Source organism: Salvelinus alpinus, chromosome 36 (genome assembly GCF_045679555.1).
Source record: "Salvelinus alpinus chromosome 36, SLU_Salpinus.1, whole genome shotgun sequence".
NCBI classification, from domain to species: domain Eukaryota; kingdom Metazoa; phylum Chordata; class Actinopteri; order Salmoniformes; family Salmonidae; genus Salvelinus; species Salvelinus alpinus.
In genome coordinates this window covers 11,630,771-11,646,527 of record NC_092121.1, presented here as the reverse complement: position 1 = coordinate 11,646,527, position 15,757 = coordinate 11,630,771, and the positions used below count along the sequence as shown (strand labels likewise).

General features: G+C 42.9%; 2 protein-coding genes across 5 annotated transcripts in view; one reads left to right on the top strand and one right to left on the bottom strand.

Moving 5' to 3' along the window:
- Nucleotides 1-2,731: 2,731 nt before the first annotated feature.
- On the top strand, nt 2,732-7,498 carry LOC139565251 (eukaryotic translation initiation factor 3 subunit G-like). Its single transcript, XM_071385431.1, has 10 exons — nt 2,732-2,884; nt 2,975-3,021; nt 3,522-3,610; nt 3,743-3,802; nt 5,834-5,938; nt 6,125-6,317; nt 6,442-6,561; nt 6,852-6,988; nt 7,148-7,254; nt 7,401-7,498. The coding sequence occupies exons 1-10, from the start codon at nt 2,862-2,864 to the stop codon at nt 7,414-7,416; spliced, it is 897 nt and encodes a 298-aa protein (XP_071241532.1). The 5' UTR covers nt 2,732-2,861; the 3' UTR covers nt 7,417-7,498.
- A 275-nt stretch (nt 7,499-7,773) lies between these two features.
- Nucleotides 7,774-15,757, bottom strand: part of LOC139565249 (DNA (cytosine-5)-methyltransferase 1-like) — a 75,494-nt gene continuing 67,510 nt past the window's right edge. For all 4 annotated transcript variants that reach the window (XM_071385422.1, XM_071385423.1, XM_071385424.1 and 1 more), the window contains 14 exons: nt 14,442-14,621; nt 11,692-11,916; nt 11,295-11,487; nt 11,071-11,161; nt 10,792-10,926; nt 10,356-10,638; nt 10,075-10,216; nt 9,771-9,937; nt 9,493-9,670; nt 9,089-9,284; nt 8,675-8,838; nt 8,366-8,482; nt 8,179-8,272; nt 7,774-8,039 (listed from right to left, as the gene is read on the bottom strand). In XM_071385422.1, the coding sequence (XP_071241523.1) occupies nt 7,984-8,039; nt 8,179-8,272; nt 8,366-8,482; nt 8,675-8,838; nt 9,089-9,284; nt 9,493-9,670; nt 9,771-9,937; nt 10,075-10,216; nt 10,356-10,638; nt 10,792-10,926; nt 11,071-11,161; nt 11,295-11,487; nt 11,692-11,916; nt 14,442-14,621 (2,221 nt within the window). In that variant the 3' untranslated portion in view covers nt 7,774-7,983. The remainder of the gene's footprint in view (nt 8,040-8,178; nt 8,273-8,365; nt 8,483-8,674; nt 8,839-9,088; nt 9,285-9,492; nt 9,671-9,770; nt 9,938-10,074; nt 10,217-10,355; nt 10,639-10,791; nt 10,927-11,070; nt 11,162-11,294; nt 11,488-11,691; nt 11,917-14,441; nt 14,622-15,757) is intronic.

Genomic DNA, 15,757 nt, shown 5'->3' with positions numbered 1-15,757 from the left:
ACTTCCAATTTAATTAACTAAACATGGCCATTAAGAATTGCATAATAACACAAGGCTACAACAAAAAACGCAGTTATATTTATTAAATCTATTTGCCAGCTCCAGGAAGGCTACACCAGTGGCACAAATTGATTTGCAATGACTCCAGTGATATCGTCATTTCGACATATTTATTGTACTGTGTCAAATGGTAGGCTACAGTAGACTAGAATGGCATAGAAATGAATAGCCTACTTGAGGGCCAACATATGCAAATGTGGAATATGGAAATTTGAAATGGAATTTATGGGGTAACAGTCTTTTATGAAACTGACATTAAATGTGAAGAATGATAGGTAACATTTGCATATGTTGGTCATCAAGTAGGCTATTCATTTCTATGCCATTCTAGGCTACTCTAGAACTGAGCATGAGTAAAACCCTTCGCTTGATACGGTTATCCATAAGAAAAGTCGACATTTGAATGCAGTTTACTTTAATCCACCTCTGGGCGAATTTATCTAAAGAGCTCTAGAGCACATAAAGTAATTTTCCGATGCTTTGTCACCATTATATCAGTTCTAGTGCATTAATATGTTTTATGGAAAACATGTTAAATAGCCTACCTACAACTGATAAAAGTTGTCACGATGCTGCACTGTCTCTTTGACTCAGCAGTACGGGATCAATATCATGCCAAATGTATTGTGAACATACAGCATGCATTTTGTATTCGTGTATCATGATCTGTACAAATAAGTACCAATCCACAAATGTAAATCACTTTCCACAAACAAACACCTTTTGATTTGTATTTGTAAATCAATATATTGCATTAGAATGTTGACAGATATGGCAAACCTGCAACTCCATCTTTGGAAGCGCTAAGGTCACCTGACTTTTGGCAGGGATTTGACAACAAGAAAAATACAAAAAGTTCTCACATGTAGAAAGCGATTTGTAGTACCCCTAGAAAGCGATGGTGGTTACGTACTATAATTTCTGCAGCCTTGTAAGGCAGGCATCAACATGGCTGAACGAGAGGCTGCCAGCGATTTATAGAAATTGCTTTCTACGGATACAAACCTTTTTTCTACAAATACAAATCGCTTTTAATGGTGTCATTGTCCTGTTGAAAAAAAATTATAGTCCCACTAAGCGCAAACCAGATGGGATGGCGTATCGCTGCAGAATGCTGTGGTAGCCATGCTGGTTAAGTGTGCCTTGAATTCTAAATAAATCACTGACAGTGTCACCAGCAAAGCACCCCACACCATCACACCTCCTCCTCCATGCTTCACGGTGGGAACCACACATGCAGAGATCATCCGTTCACCTACTCTGCGTCTCAAAGACACAGCGGTTGGAACCAAAAATCTCCAATTTGGACTCATCAGACCAAAGGACAGATTTCCACCGGTCTTGTTCATTGCTCATGTTTCTTGGCCCAAGCAAGTCTCTTCTTCTTATTGGTGTCCTATAGTAGTGTTTTTTTGGCAGTAATTCGACCATAAAGACCTGATTTATGCAGTCTCCTCTGAACAGTTGATGTTGAGATACGTCTGTTACTTGAACTTTGTGAAGCATTTATTTGGGCTGCAATTTCTGAGGCTGGAATCTCTAATGAACTCATCCTCTGCAGCAGAAGTAACTCTGGGTCTTCCTTTCCTGTGGCGGTCCTCATGAGAGCCAGTTTCATCATAGCGCTTGATGGTTTTTGCGACTGCACTTGAAGACAGTTTAAAAGTTCTTGACATTTTCCGGATTGACTGACCTTCATGCATTAAAGTAATGACGGGCTGTCATTTCTCTTTGCTTATTTTAGCTGTTCCAGCCATAATATGGACTTGGTCTTTTACCAAATAGGGCTATCTTCTGTATACCACCCCTATCTTGCGGTTAATTTGCAATCTACAAATTATTTGTAATTATGTTCTGGCCCACCGACCTTCCGCTCAAGAAAACAATTGGCCTGTGGCTGAATCTAGTTGATGATCCCTGCTTACGGGCATGTGACCCCAGTGTGTAGGAGGGAGGTTCCTAGGTGTGAGACGTCTGCAGAATGGGGCATTAGACAAAGAAATGTGTAGCATTGGGGAAAGTCGTGGTATGTGTTAATTGTAAAGGTGCCCATGGGGCTGGGGATCAGAAATGTCCGGTGCAAGAGAGGCAGGTTGAGGTTTCCAGGGTTAGAGTAGTTGTTATATGCTGAGGCAATGAAGAAAGTAGAGGAAGATGGGTCAAGGGGGAGGGATCCTGATAGGAGTGGTGTAAGTAGTAGATCTGTACCAGTACAGAGGGATAGGCCAACAAGTGATATATGTTTCAGTAAGATTGTATTTCTAGCAATTATAGCAATGGTTATCAACTGAACTGCAGTGATGTAATGTAAATCGCATAAAATTGAGGTTGTGGTGGCAGCTGCAGAGAGGTTTTTTTGTTGTGCGAGACTTGACGTCAGAAGTTACAGTGTGTTAAGTGGTGGTGTCTCATCCTTTCAGGCTGTTGGCCTGAGGTAGGACTAAATATATTTCAAAAGTGGAGCAGGGTGGTGGTTTATTTTTATATTGTTTATTATTATTATATACTTTTTTTGTGAAGTGTAGGTTTAGATGGTAGGGTATTTGTTGGTTTAAAAACAAATTCAAGCAATGTATAAGGTAGTTATACTCCAGACTAGTAGGTGGCGGTAATACAACATTAATTGTTTACCAACCGCCGTTAAACCTCATCGAATAAGATTTTGTGCCCTATCGTTTCAGTTGCATTAAGTAGCCTCCGTACCCGTTGGTGGCGCTCTAGCTATCCTATTTGGTCAGCTTTTCAGTTTGTGTCGGTCGTGTATCTTTCCTTGTTCTCTGGCCGCTGCGCGCACAGACAGAATGCCGTCGATTGAATACGACGAGTGAGTTCTTCAATACAAATATGATGATTATCGTATATAAATATCATGTGTTTGAATTCTCAAATTCTGTGTGTTAATCCTTCTTTTTAGTTCCAAGCCCAGCTGGGCCGATCAGGTTGAAGAGGAGGGAGACGAAGGTAAGAAGCTGGCTAGCATTAGCTTGGTAGCATTGACATTAACTTGCTAGCTAAACCAGGCGATTTCCACGTGTATTTTTCTTCCATTATAGTCGTTAGTTTATCTGTCACACTTCGTCGTCAGTAAGACCATTTTTGTGATTTGTCAGGGAGAAGACTACCCCCCCGTAACGTTAGTTGGCTAGTTAGTAAGTAACCTTGGTAGCTAACTAACGTTAGTCTGTCAGGAAAATAAAGTATTGTAATGAAACAGCAGAGAGCAGGTCTCGAACCCTCGACCTAGCCGGATGTCCGGCGCGCTATCGACTGTGCCGCAAAAGCATGCTCAAGCGGCAGAGTCGATTTCCGTGCTTATAAACCCAGGGTCGTTACAGTATACTCGTTATGCTGTAGTTGGATTGCCTTAGTTGGTGGTAGGCAGCTAACAATCCACTAACAGACAGTATCGATATTATTGTTAACTATCAGGACCTCTTGTGTGTTGTCATCCCCACCACCAGGTACCCTACCCCCTCCAAAAGAAACCGTCAAAGGAAATATCAAAACCATCACGGAATACAAGATCGATGAGGATGGAAAGAAGTTCAAGGTACTTTTTGTTTTAATGCTCATCCAAATAGGAGAGTGGGATTCTTGATTCCTTCCCACAAAGTCTACTGCCCCTGATGTCTGAATCAGATGTAACTAACCAAGAAATTAACATTTGTAATTTGTGTTATAGATTATTCGCACCTTCAAGATTGAGACTAGGAAGGCCTCCAAAGCTGTTGCCAGGAGAAAGGTCAGTGTTTTCTTTGGGAATTTAGCACAATCTTGACCTTTGTTGCGCAACACCTCAGTATTGCGTTTGATGGGATTGTTGGTTAACCCTTTACACTCGTATCTGTATCTGTATATGGATGGGAAATGGCAGATTTGGAGGCAGTGGCTGTACAATAACATGCTATGTACGAAGTCAGAGCTCAGGGTCTCCTCACAGCTTTGTATGGGTTTTGACTGACAGCTGTTCTGAACTTGAGCACTGCGTGTGACAAGAAGTTGCGCCCATCAATCCCGCTAATTGGGTAACTTTATAATTGTTTTGTCTGAGTGAGGTAAATGCTGTAAATTACGAGGCTCTATGTGTTTTGAAAGATGAGACGTTAAGGATTATTATACATACCACTGATGTCATACAAGCAAGCCAAACACACATTAGTCCAAATGGGCACTTCACATATCCTTAGACTCATGTAATATACACTGTCAACATCTATGATCACTATGTTTGATGTGCAGTTACAAGATGACATGGCGTGATACCCCCCCATACTGAACAGAAATCTAATTTTATTTGTCACATGCACCAAATACAACAGGTGTAGTAGACCTTACAGTGAAATGCTTACTTACAAGCCCTTAACCAACAATGCAGTTTTAAGAAAAAAGGGGGGGAAAGAAATATAACAAATAATTAAGGAGCAACAATAAAATAACAGTAGCGAGGCCATATACAGGGGGTTCCGGTACAGAGTCAATGTACAGGGGCACCGGTTAGTCGAGGTAATATGTAGGTAGAGGTAAAGTGACTATGCATAGATAAGTCGCTCTGGATAAGAGCGTCTGCTAAATGACTTAAATGTAAATGTAATAAACAGAGTAGCAGCAGCTTAAAAATGGGGGGTGGGGTAGGGATAATGCAAATAGTCAGGGTAGCCATTTGATTACCTGTTCAGGAGTCTTATGGCTTGGGGGTAGAAGCTGTTAAGCCTTTTTGACCTAGACTTGGCGCTCCGGTACCGCTTGCCGTGCGATATCAGAGAGAACAGTCTATGACTAGGGTGGCTGGATCCCTTGGCAATTTTTGGGGCCTTCCTCTGACACGTCCCAAAAATTGCCAAGGACTCCAACCACCCTAGTTATAGAATGTTTTCTCTGCTACCGCACGGCAGGCGGTACTGGAGCGTCAAGTCTAGGTCAAAAAGGCTTCTTAACAGCTTTACCTGAGTTTGTTTGTTGGGTATTGTGAAGAAGATTTGCCGCTGAATACACATCTGGATGCACTCATGACACCAATTACGATCGGCTTCTCTGAATTGCCTTGTGAAAGCCTAACATTAAGATCATATTTGATCATTTAGCTAGTCATGTTGGCAATAGAGCAAGCTTTCAAATGATGCCCATCTGACCCAGATTGTGATTTCTAATGGATTGTTTTTGTATTGCGTAAACAGTAATTGGGTAAAGGCAGGGATGCAGGGCGGTGTTCCAAACAAAATAACTTCCTGTGCTTTCTCTAGTTCCTCAACGGCACAGATAGGAGTGCTCAAAAATGCACCTTTATAGTTGAAGAATCTTTGAGTCATAAAAGTGCATTAAAATTGCTTAGGAACTGTTCACACTTTAGAGAGGTGTGGCCACTTGAAAACACCAGTTAGTCCTCACTCAAACCCTCGTCATGCTTTTGTTCTTTTGTTGCACCTACCCCAAATTTTCCACACATATTCTTTGTTACTGGATCTATCCAGAAAATGTTCAGATTTCGTTATCAACAAATCCGTCAAAAAGTACAGTAAATTTCAAATGCACAAAATCAACAGTGTAATGTTTGGATTCAGTCGTGTGTCAGGTGAACTGTTGTCATCACCTTTAGTCTGATCATTTCCCCATAATCTCCAAAGTGTTCTTTCAGTTGCTGCCATGGTCATGCATATCCTTATTCACATTTCAATTTAGCCCTATCCATATAGGCCAATTCCCACGAGTGTAAGGGGTTAAAATGTGAAGGTATTTTGATTTGACTTAACATTGCTTTTCTATCCCCGCCAATCAGAACTGGAAGAAGTTTGGCAACTCAGAGTATGACCCACCAGGTCCCAATGTTGCTGATACCACAGTCAGTGATGATGTCTTTATGGTGTTCATCTCTAGCAAAGAGGTGAGGAGCCACTGATCTAGTATTGTTTTCTTTGAGCCATCAGAGATCTCCTGGGAAATAACTGCCTCTTCGTATCTTCAGTCGTAACAATCCACCAGTTCATTTTGTTGTTATATGATCCTAGTTTGTCACCTTTTAGTTCTGTTATAAATCAGTTATATGTAATAACCTGAATCCTTCTATCAGGACCTGAATGCCCAAGATGTGGAAGAGGACCCCATGAACAAGCTGAAGGGACAGAAGATAGTGTCCTGTCGAATCTGTAAAGGAGACCATTGGACCACCCGCTGCCCCTACAAGGACACTCTGGGCCCCATGCAGAAGGAGCTGGCCGAGCAGCTGGGCCTGTCCACTGGAGACCCGACGAAGACTACCGGGGGTATTGTCATAATTGCCCATAGCCTAGAAGTTATATTGTGCTGTAAATGTACACAGTCATGATTGTGGTTAATGTTTTTGTTAAATGGACATCACTGATGAATATTTTTTTTACTGTGTTTCAGACGAGCCTGAGCCTGCCGCACCAGCTGCAGGGAGCAAAACAGGGAAGTATGTGCCCCCCAGCCTGAGGGACGGCAGCACACGTAGAGGAGAGTCCATGCAACCAAATCGCCGTGGTGCATGTACGTATGATTTGACTATTCCACTTTTCTAGATTTTTTTTATTTAACTAGGTAAGTCAGTCAAGAACAAATTCTTATTTACAATGACGGCGAAGCCCTATTGGATGCTCAATCACAGCCTGGATAATAAGGGGAATTATAGACCTCAACACCGTAGTCTCGTTTGAGAAGTATCTTGATGTCTGGACAACACTCATCCCAGTTCAGTCAGAGATATTTAAAACAACATTTCTAACAAAGCCAGGCATTTTGGTAAGATGCCTAAACAAAGTGTGTCTATCCGTCCACAGCTGATGACAACGCCACCATCCGTGTGACCAACCTGTCTGAGGACACACGCGAGACGGATCTGCAGGAGCTCTTCAGGCCGTTCGGCTCCATCTCCAGGATCTACCTGGCCAAGGACAAAAACACAGGCCAGTCCAAGGTGAGAGTAGAAGTTCAAATAGTTACTAGTTTAGAAGTAGTGTATGCATAACCATTAACTTGCTTGTGCAGGGTAAAAAAAAAAGTAATTGAAAGTTGTGGGAGCATTTACAGGTCTTTCAGAAGTTCAACTGGTTGTCGTGTTTTGTTTGTCCTTCAGGGCTTTGCCTTTATCAGTTTCCACCGCAGGGAGGATGCAGCCAGAGCCATCGCAGGAGTGTCAGGATTTGGATACGATCATCTTATCCTCAATGTGGAATGGGCCAAGTGAGTATTGTTTTAGATTCATGTCAGATGGAGCACTCATCAGGAACTAATAGATTTCATATGCATTGAAAGCCTAATCAGTGGCTTTTTAGACGCTTCACTAAATCGGATTTTTTTTGATCCAACCATCTTTTTTCCCCTCCCAGACCATCAAACAACTGAGATGGAGATGGCATTTCAGGAGGAATGCCAGATTTTGTTCATTTAATACGATGTGGCTCTGAATAAAGACTTGTCATTCTGACTGCGTATCACTTGTTTGTAGGAAAATCGTCTACAGAACCTTAATTCAATTTGAGGGGGTGGAGAGAAGCAGAACAGAGGGTTATGACTGGGGGAACCACTAAATAGTCTATCCCTGATAACATTTGACAAAGTTGTTTCTAGTCATTAACAGGGCATGAGAGCCTGGTATTGGTAGTAAATGGGGCACTAATTTTCCCATAGAATGCTTAAATTCAAGCGTCGCCAGTTACTGTATGCACAGATTTGCTGCCAAGACAAAATGTGAGAAGGAACTGCCATTTAATAAGAGCTTTATTTGAAATATTACAACATATAAAAACTACATACAATTTATTTTCACTTTCCAAACACGGTTAAAATCACATTTAGAAAATCATAAACATGGAATGGTACTGCAGACTGGCCAGCTCATTTAAATGTGGGCTTCAGGATCTCCGGGGAATTTGATTCTCAGTGGAAAGGGGATTGGAATAGGGCCAGGCACTAGTCCGAGACCTCCATCTTCTCCTGCTTTAGGTTCTCTTCCTGCTTCCCGTTCTCTGATGGAGGAAAATGGCATTCATAGTATGGATACTGATGACATGCTTCCCATCCACATTAATGCCACTATCAGTAACTCATCAAAATGCCCAATGAGAAGCAGTAACTACCACAGAATGCACTTTGAGCAGGCCTAACCTTTCTCGTTCTCCTCCTTGATCCGCTCTAAGACACACTTCTTGATCTCTAGTCCAATGGCTCTGGAGAGTGGTGGAGGAACAGCGTTACCAACCTGACGGGGGGACAAAAACAAAGTGTCACTCCAAGGCATTTTCTAGGAGGGGATTGAATTCCTGATGGAGAACAGAGAGACCAAGTCCAGTACCTGTCTGTGTTTGTCTAGAACGTTTCCAAAGAAGCGGTAGGTATCAGGGAAGCCCTGAGAGCGCGCACACTCTCTCACACTGACCACTCTGTGCTGCTCTGGATGCAGGACACGACCCTGAAACATATGACGGGACATTTAGTACCAAAAGCATCCAACATTGCAGGAGAGAGACCAATACATTTCTGTAGACTAGTATTTACAACAAACTACAACCACTGTACATGTTATTACATGGCTGTGTCCTGAGGTGAAATGGTCCTAGCCATTCATCAATTCTGCTAGAACTGGTACAGTATTAGATTTTACCTGCTTGCCCATGGGCTCAGGGTTGGTAACGGTGGTGCTGAAGAAGCCGTCCCACTCCAGCCTGCCGTAGAGGCCGGCCCAGTGGTTGTGGCGGTTCCCCGTGTGAGGCAAACACCAGGGGATCAGAGTGTTGAACTGCCTGTCAGCAGGGTCACAGGGCACCCCTAGAGGACAGGATGGCAATCAGAACATATCTACAGAGAGCATTACAACAACCCCTTGGATTTGCCATCTGACCTAAAAAAGTGCGTTAAAAATGAACAGGTTATGAACACGCCAAGCACCCACTGTTTTAGCCAAGAGGCTAAACTGATTAGGTTACTATTGTATTTAAAATGGGGGGGGGGGGGAAATGAAATCCAGTAAGCATTTAATAACATTTGTATGGCCTACATATCCATAAAAAGTGAGTACCTCCTGAACATGTACAAACGCCTCTCAGTGCTCCAGAGCTGCTGCGGCCATTCTTCTTGTCTGGGTGGGTGTAGCGGAGCTTCTTGGATGATGTCCCGTCTCTCAGCCGGACCTCCATGTTGGGCAGGTCCCTCCAGTCAGAGCCAGGCGCCAGGGGGATGTGCCTCATACGGGCTGCTACAAGGGCACTCAAGTCCTGGGAACCAAAGAGGGACTTAGTTGGTTTCAGGGAATGCTATTGCCCACCCATCCTCGTGACAGTTCTCATTTAACCAATGTCCAAGCATTACAGGCACAACAAATCTGCTCCTGTAAAAACCAAACAGTTTTTCACTAAGCTGCACTGAGGCCTAATAGCTGACTAAAGCTTCCAAGAGACTCCAAAGACCGAGCCGCAGCTGTACCTTGCAGATGTGGTCTTTGAGGATGGGCTGGTACTGTGTGCCTCTGATCTTCCTCTGGAACCAGGACTGGGGCTCTCCGTTGTAGGAGATCTCCAGAGCAGACGCTCCGTTGCGGATCTCTGGCAGGTCAGACATGGTGTCCCTGACTGTGATGGTCCTGTACACACCGCCATTACCTCTGAAACAGGAAGGAACAATCAGAAACTAGACACAGCCCTTATCATTCACATCACAAGCCATACAACCACACGCTTTTACATTGACTGGTGGCTGGTTACCGTGTGACGTTGCTGAAATATTTCTTGTCGTCCACCACCACGTTGAGAGAGCATGCCCGGGGAGCGAACACATGCAGGGGCTCTGGGTAGCGAGGAAGCTTCTCCCCAGGCGCGGCCGCCAGGATGATGGCCCTGCGCCGCGTCTGAGCCACGCCGTACTGCCCAGCCTGGGAGGAGTGGACAGCAGAGGTCAGGCTTAAGCATATCCCATATGAATGACTTTCACAATAACTAAAAACATTGCAGACTATTGGATTCATCATTCAGAAACAAACATGCCAGCTTAAGTTCATTAATAACTCACCTGAAGGACTCCGAATGTGCACTGATAGCCCATGCGGACAAGACAGCGGAGAGTCAGTTTCAGGACCATGGAGCTTTTGAAGGAGACAAAGTTCCTCACGTTCTCAAGCAGGAAGAACTTGGGTCTGTAGTAGTCGCAGTAACTATAAGAGGAGACTACACGTTAGGGGAAAGAATATAACTACACAGCAACCACTTAGACTGGAGATTCTGTACTTGGACAGATCAATAATATACTCATACATATGTTTGTATGGAAATATGCAAATCTGTTTAACTGACCTGAGATAAGACACCACCAGAGAGTTTTTGAATTTGGAGTAGGTTCTGGAGTTGAAGCGGTTCATGCCGCTGAAGCCTTGACAGGGAGGGCCTCCACACAGCATCTCCACGTCTCCCTTCTGGGGCAGCCGCTGGCCCAGGGAGTTGGTCTTCTCTCCAGACATCACCAGCTTTAGCAGCACATTGCAGTCCTCTGTAAACACTGTGGTGCCCGGGTTGTTCAGTCTGAAGGCCTGGGCTGCTGGGTCCCACATCTCAATGGCCCACAGAGTCTCAGCAATACCTGACAGGTAGGAGCAACAACAAATTGCAGTCACTATGTGGCCTGACTAACACTTAACTCTTGTAAGAAATTCTACCTGTATATTAAAAAAGTTCCCGTGGTCACCCACAACTTAAACATTTCCCAAGCTGTTGAAGTGAAGAAACTACTAACCAGCTTGGTGGAAGCCTTCAGAGAGCCCACCGCAGCCAGAGAACACGTCCAGGGTACGCAGCTTGGGCACCTTGGGGTCCTGAGGCTCCTGGTCTGGAGGCTCCTGAGCAGAAGACGACTTCCCTTTGCCTTTACCTGGAGGGCAGGGGGTTTGGAGCCACAGTTACAACAGTAGTCAGAGAAGCCTCATGACAAGCCTAAACCTCTAATAGGCAAGAGAACATTTCAAAAGGAGAGAACTATGTTGACTGGCAATAAGTAACAGAGGAGAGTAGTTACCTTTGCCCTTCCCTTTCCCCTTGCCCTTGTTCACAGCAGAGCGGGCATGGTTGGGTGGGTCCTCAAAGCTCTTGGACTTGGCATTATAAGCCTTTGGGTGAGAAGGAAACTGATATTACCATCTTGAGCAAACTTCCTCGAATGAGCATCTCAGCTACTTAGCATGCAAGATTAATATGGGAAGTTAAAGTTGCTCAATTGCTTCTCATCTAGTCCAGCCTCACCTCAAGGAAGTAGAATCGGTCAGGTCCGCCTGAGGAGAAGTCCTGAACTGTCTCATTCAGGTCCTCTCCGTACTCCACACGACACCGGCCCAGCACCTCCGACATGTTGACTGTCACTTCCTCGTCACTCCAGTACAGCTGGTTGATGTCTGTGTGGTAACCTGCCTTCACCCCCTTGTGAGTGTTCTCAGGCCTGAGAGGGTGAACATTAAGAGTAAAGTAAAACCACAGAAGACAAAGTTATAGACATGCATATATTGGCACCAGTTCAACTCCCCTACAGTGAAGAGATGCATTTTAGGCTGACATTTTCATTGTACAAAAGTTACTAAATTTGGCATGGATCCAAGGGGTCCTTCTTTGCAGTTCTACCATGACATTTGACTTGGGTGCTCACCTGTAGAACTTGTACAAGCGCAGTTTGACTTCAGACACGTCAGCCTTCCCGTTGCTGCGTCTGTGGCAGAAGATCTCCTTGATGCGTCCCACTCTGAAGGGCTCAGGGGCATCCAGGTTGGAGCCCTTGATGTAGTCTGAATGCTTCCTGTAGTACTCTGGGTACAACTCCTCATCCACGTCCTCCTTCCTGTGAGGACGCTTCACTGGACTGGCTGCCTTCACACTGAGCACACAATAAAATAATGTTAATGTAAGGGCTGATGTTGAATTCGCCAACACTAGGATTTGCCTAGTTGTCCCCAATGGAGACCATGCCTAAGTAAGGCAGTGGTATTGAAACTTTCAGCAGGGACCCCATTTTGCACCAGAATCTCTTGTGATCCAAATCTAATGACCTTAAACTCAATACATTTAAATTTACATAAAATTACCTTCATAAGATTTATCCCTTAACCTTTTCTCAATATAGGGGGTGCTGTTTCAACGTTACCATTTATCGTTCCCAAATTAAAACGGCCTCGTACTCAATTCTTGCTCGTACAATATGCATATTATTATTACTATTGGATAGAAAACACTCTAGTTTCTAAAACCGTTTGAATTATTTCTCTGAGTGAAACAGAACTCGTTTGGCAGCGAAATTCCTGACGGGTACTGCAAAATCAGAAAATGTTGACCCTGTTCTAGGATCAGTTTAAAACTCTGTATGTATCCTATGGGTCGACATGAACTGCACGCGCCTTCCCCTGGATGTCAGTAACCAATGAGAATAGGAATGGAGTTTCTAGGCAGATCTCAGACCTTATAAAAGGCCATGGCATGGGGGGTGCACTCTTTTCATTGTTCGTCATTGCGCAGAGCAGGACCTCAGCATGGCGTTCGGAAAAGCTCAAGTTATCGGCCTTAGATATATCCGTCTGTGATTTAATTCGATATAGGTGTTAGAAACATCATAACGAAGTTATTTTAAACCGAGTTATATCAGTTTATGCGAGTATATTGCGATTTTCGGAATTTCCTTAGTATTGCGTTTTGAAGATTTGGGCATGTCTGCGCCACATAGCTAACGTTAGCTGCTATTTCCAAAGTTGAAGAGGACGTTTTACAACCGAGCAACGATTCTTTTGGACAAAGGACAACTTGCCCAAGATTCTGATGGAAGCTCGTCCAAAAGTAAGAGCTATTTATGATTTAATTCGTATTTATGTGGAAAAATGTAAAAGGATTTGTCCGCCATTAATTTCGGCACTGGTCTGGCTGTAACGCACACTGTATGTCTAGTAACGTTAATTTTAAAAATCTAACACAGCGGTTGCATTAATAACTAATGCATCTTTCATTTGCTGTCCAACCTGTATTTTTTAGTCAAGTTAACGATTATTTATCGATTAGATTAGGTGCCTCTCCAAGATGGCGCTGGCCAGAATGCCTGAAATGTTGCTACTGATCACATTGTATAACCACGATTTGTGCTGCTAAATATGCACATTTTCGAACAAAACCTATATGCATTGTGTAATATGATGTTACAGGACTGTCATCTGATGAAGTTTATCAAGGTTAGTCAAATTATATATATTTTGCTGGATTGTTACGATCGCTAACCTTTGCTGCTGGTAAATGCGGTTGTGTTTCTGGCTATTGTGGTAAGCTAATATAATGCTATATTGTGTTTGCTGTAAAACACTTAAAAAATCTGACATATTGGCTGGATTCACAAGATGTTGGGCTTTCATTTGCTGTACGCTGTGTATTTTTCAGAAATGATTTATGATGAGTAATTAGGTATTTGACGTTGGTCTCTGTAATTATTCTGGCTGCATCGACGCTATTTCAGATTGCAGCTGCAATGTAGAACTGTGATTTATACCTGAAATATGCACATTTTTCTAACAAAACATATGCTATACAATAAATATGTTATCAGACTGTCATCTGATGAAGTTATTTCTTGGTTAGTGACTATTTATATCTTTATTTGGTCGAAATTGTGATAGCTACCTATACAGGAAAAAAATGGTGGAGAAAAAAAAGTTGTCTTTTGCTATCGTGGTTAGCTAATAGATTTACATATTGTGTCTTCCCTGTAAAACATTTTAAAAAATCAGAAATGATGGCTGGATTCACAAGATGTGTATCTTTCATCTGGTGTCTTGGACTTGTGATTTAATGATATTTAGATGCTAGTATTTACTTGTGACGCTATGCTAGGCTATGCTAGTCAGCTTTTTTACTGATGGGGGTGCTCCCGGATCCGGGATGGTGTGCAATTAGAAGTTAACAGATCTTTCCCAAAAACATTTGTATACTGTCCCATACAATAAAATGTCCTCTTAATTTGTTCCCATAATTTGTGTTGTCGCGACCCCACCGCGACTTTGAATATCACTGATGTAAGAGAATCAACAAGGGGCTTTGCATCCTATGAAAAGCATGAATGTGGAAGGTGTTCCACGATGTGCTAGCGGAGCCAAACTAAAATGCCATGGAGTTGCATTCTTTTCCAGAGAATGCATAGAGTTATTTATGCCTTTTATACCAAGGCTATAATTGAACACATTTGCCACTAGAAATGTTTTCAACATCCACTGAAGTAGATAGCAAGTTAACAAGATCACTACATTAGTTGCATTGGTGACTAAACAAACAGACTTGCTAGTTTAGCAAACCAAACCTAGCTTACCAATCAGAAACAAGTATTCAACAATGGCATGTATAAACGTCAGTATTCCTGGATGTTCCACTCACCTGAAGTTGTATGCATCAGGGGGCAGGTAGCAGCTCTCTCCCACCCTGAACTGCTCTCCCTTCAGGCAGGCCAGAGCATATAATGCCTTGGAGTCGTGGTCCTCGTCCTTTATGGGTTCAAACACCCGAGGTGTCTCCTGCTCTTCCCTCTCCTCAGCCCTACTACAGCTGGCACAGAAGCTGAAATACAGGAGACACGGTAACCCAAGACCAACTTATTAATCCTTCTATCAAATGTCAAACACTTAAAAGGTTCATAGACATTGCAAAGTAAAATTCAAGGACTTTCAAGCACTGAATTGTAATTTGAAGACCTCATTCTGTATTAAATTGCAGTATAGAAGAAAAACAGCATTACCACTTGACAAGCCTTTCCAAAGGCACTATACATTGGAATTCAACATTTTGCCATTTGAGATAGGGTATTGTATCATGTTTCTCAAACAAAAAAAACACCCAAAATGTCCCTTTGTATTGCAAGCCAAGGTCAAGACAACCTTTGATGTCAAAATAACCATACATGGTTTTAACTAGAGGTCAACCGATTATTGGAGGACCAAAAAAAACGATACCGATTAATCGGACGATTTTTTACATTTGTAATAATGACAATTACAACAATAGTGAATGAACACGTATTTTAACTTAATATAATACATCCATAAAATCAATTTAGCCTCAAATAAATGAAACCTGTTCAATTTGGTTTAAATAATTCAAAAACAAAGTGTTGGAGAAGAAAGGTAAAGTGCAATATGTGCCATGTAAGAAAGCTAACGTTTAAGTTCCTTGCTCAGAACATGAGAACATATGAAAGCTGGTGGTTCCTTTTAACATGAGTCTTCAATATTCCCAGGTAAGAAGTTTTAGGTTGTAGTTATTATAGGAATTATAGGACTATTTCTCTCTATACGATTTGTATTTCATATACCTTTGATTATTGGATGTTCTTATAGGCACTTTAGTATTGCCAGTGTAACAGTATAGCTTCCATCCCTCTCCTCGCCCCTACCTGGGCTCGAACCAGGAACACAACGACAACAGCCACCCTCGAAGCAGTGTTACCCATTAAGAGCTAGGGGAACAACCACTCCAAGTCTCAGCGCGAGTGACGTTTGAAACGCTATTAGCGCACACCCCGCTAACTAGCTAGCCATTTCACATCAATTACACCAGCCTAATCTCAGGAGTTGATAGGCTTGAAGTCATAAACAGCGCAATGCTTGAAGCACAACGAAGAGCTGCTGGCAAAACACACGAAAGTGCTGTTTGAATGAATGCTTACTAGCCTGCTGCTGCCTACCACCGCTCAGTCA

Excerpts from the sequence above, each read along its gene's own strand:
- LOC139565251 (XM_071385431.1), top strand. The coding sequence starts at position 2,862 with ATGCCGTCGATTGAATACGACGA. Across the intron at positions 3,022-3,521 it reads TGAAGAGGAGGGAGACGAAG|GTACCCTACCCCCTCCAAAA; the intron begins GTAAGAAGCTGG and ends CCCCACCACCAG. Across the intron at positions 5,939-6,124 it reads TGTTCATCTCTAGCAAAGAG|GACCTGAATGCCCAAGATGT; the intron begins GTGAGGAGCCAC and ends TCCTTCTATCAG.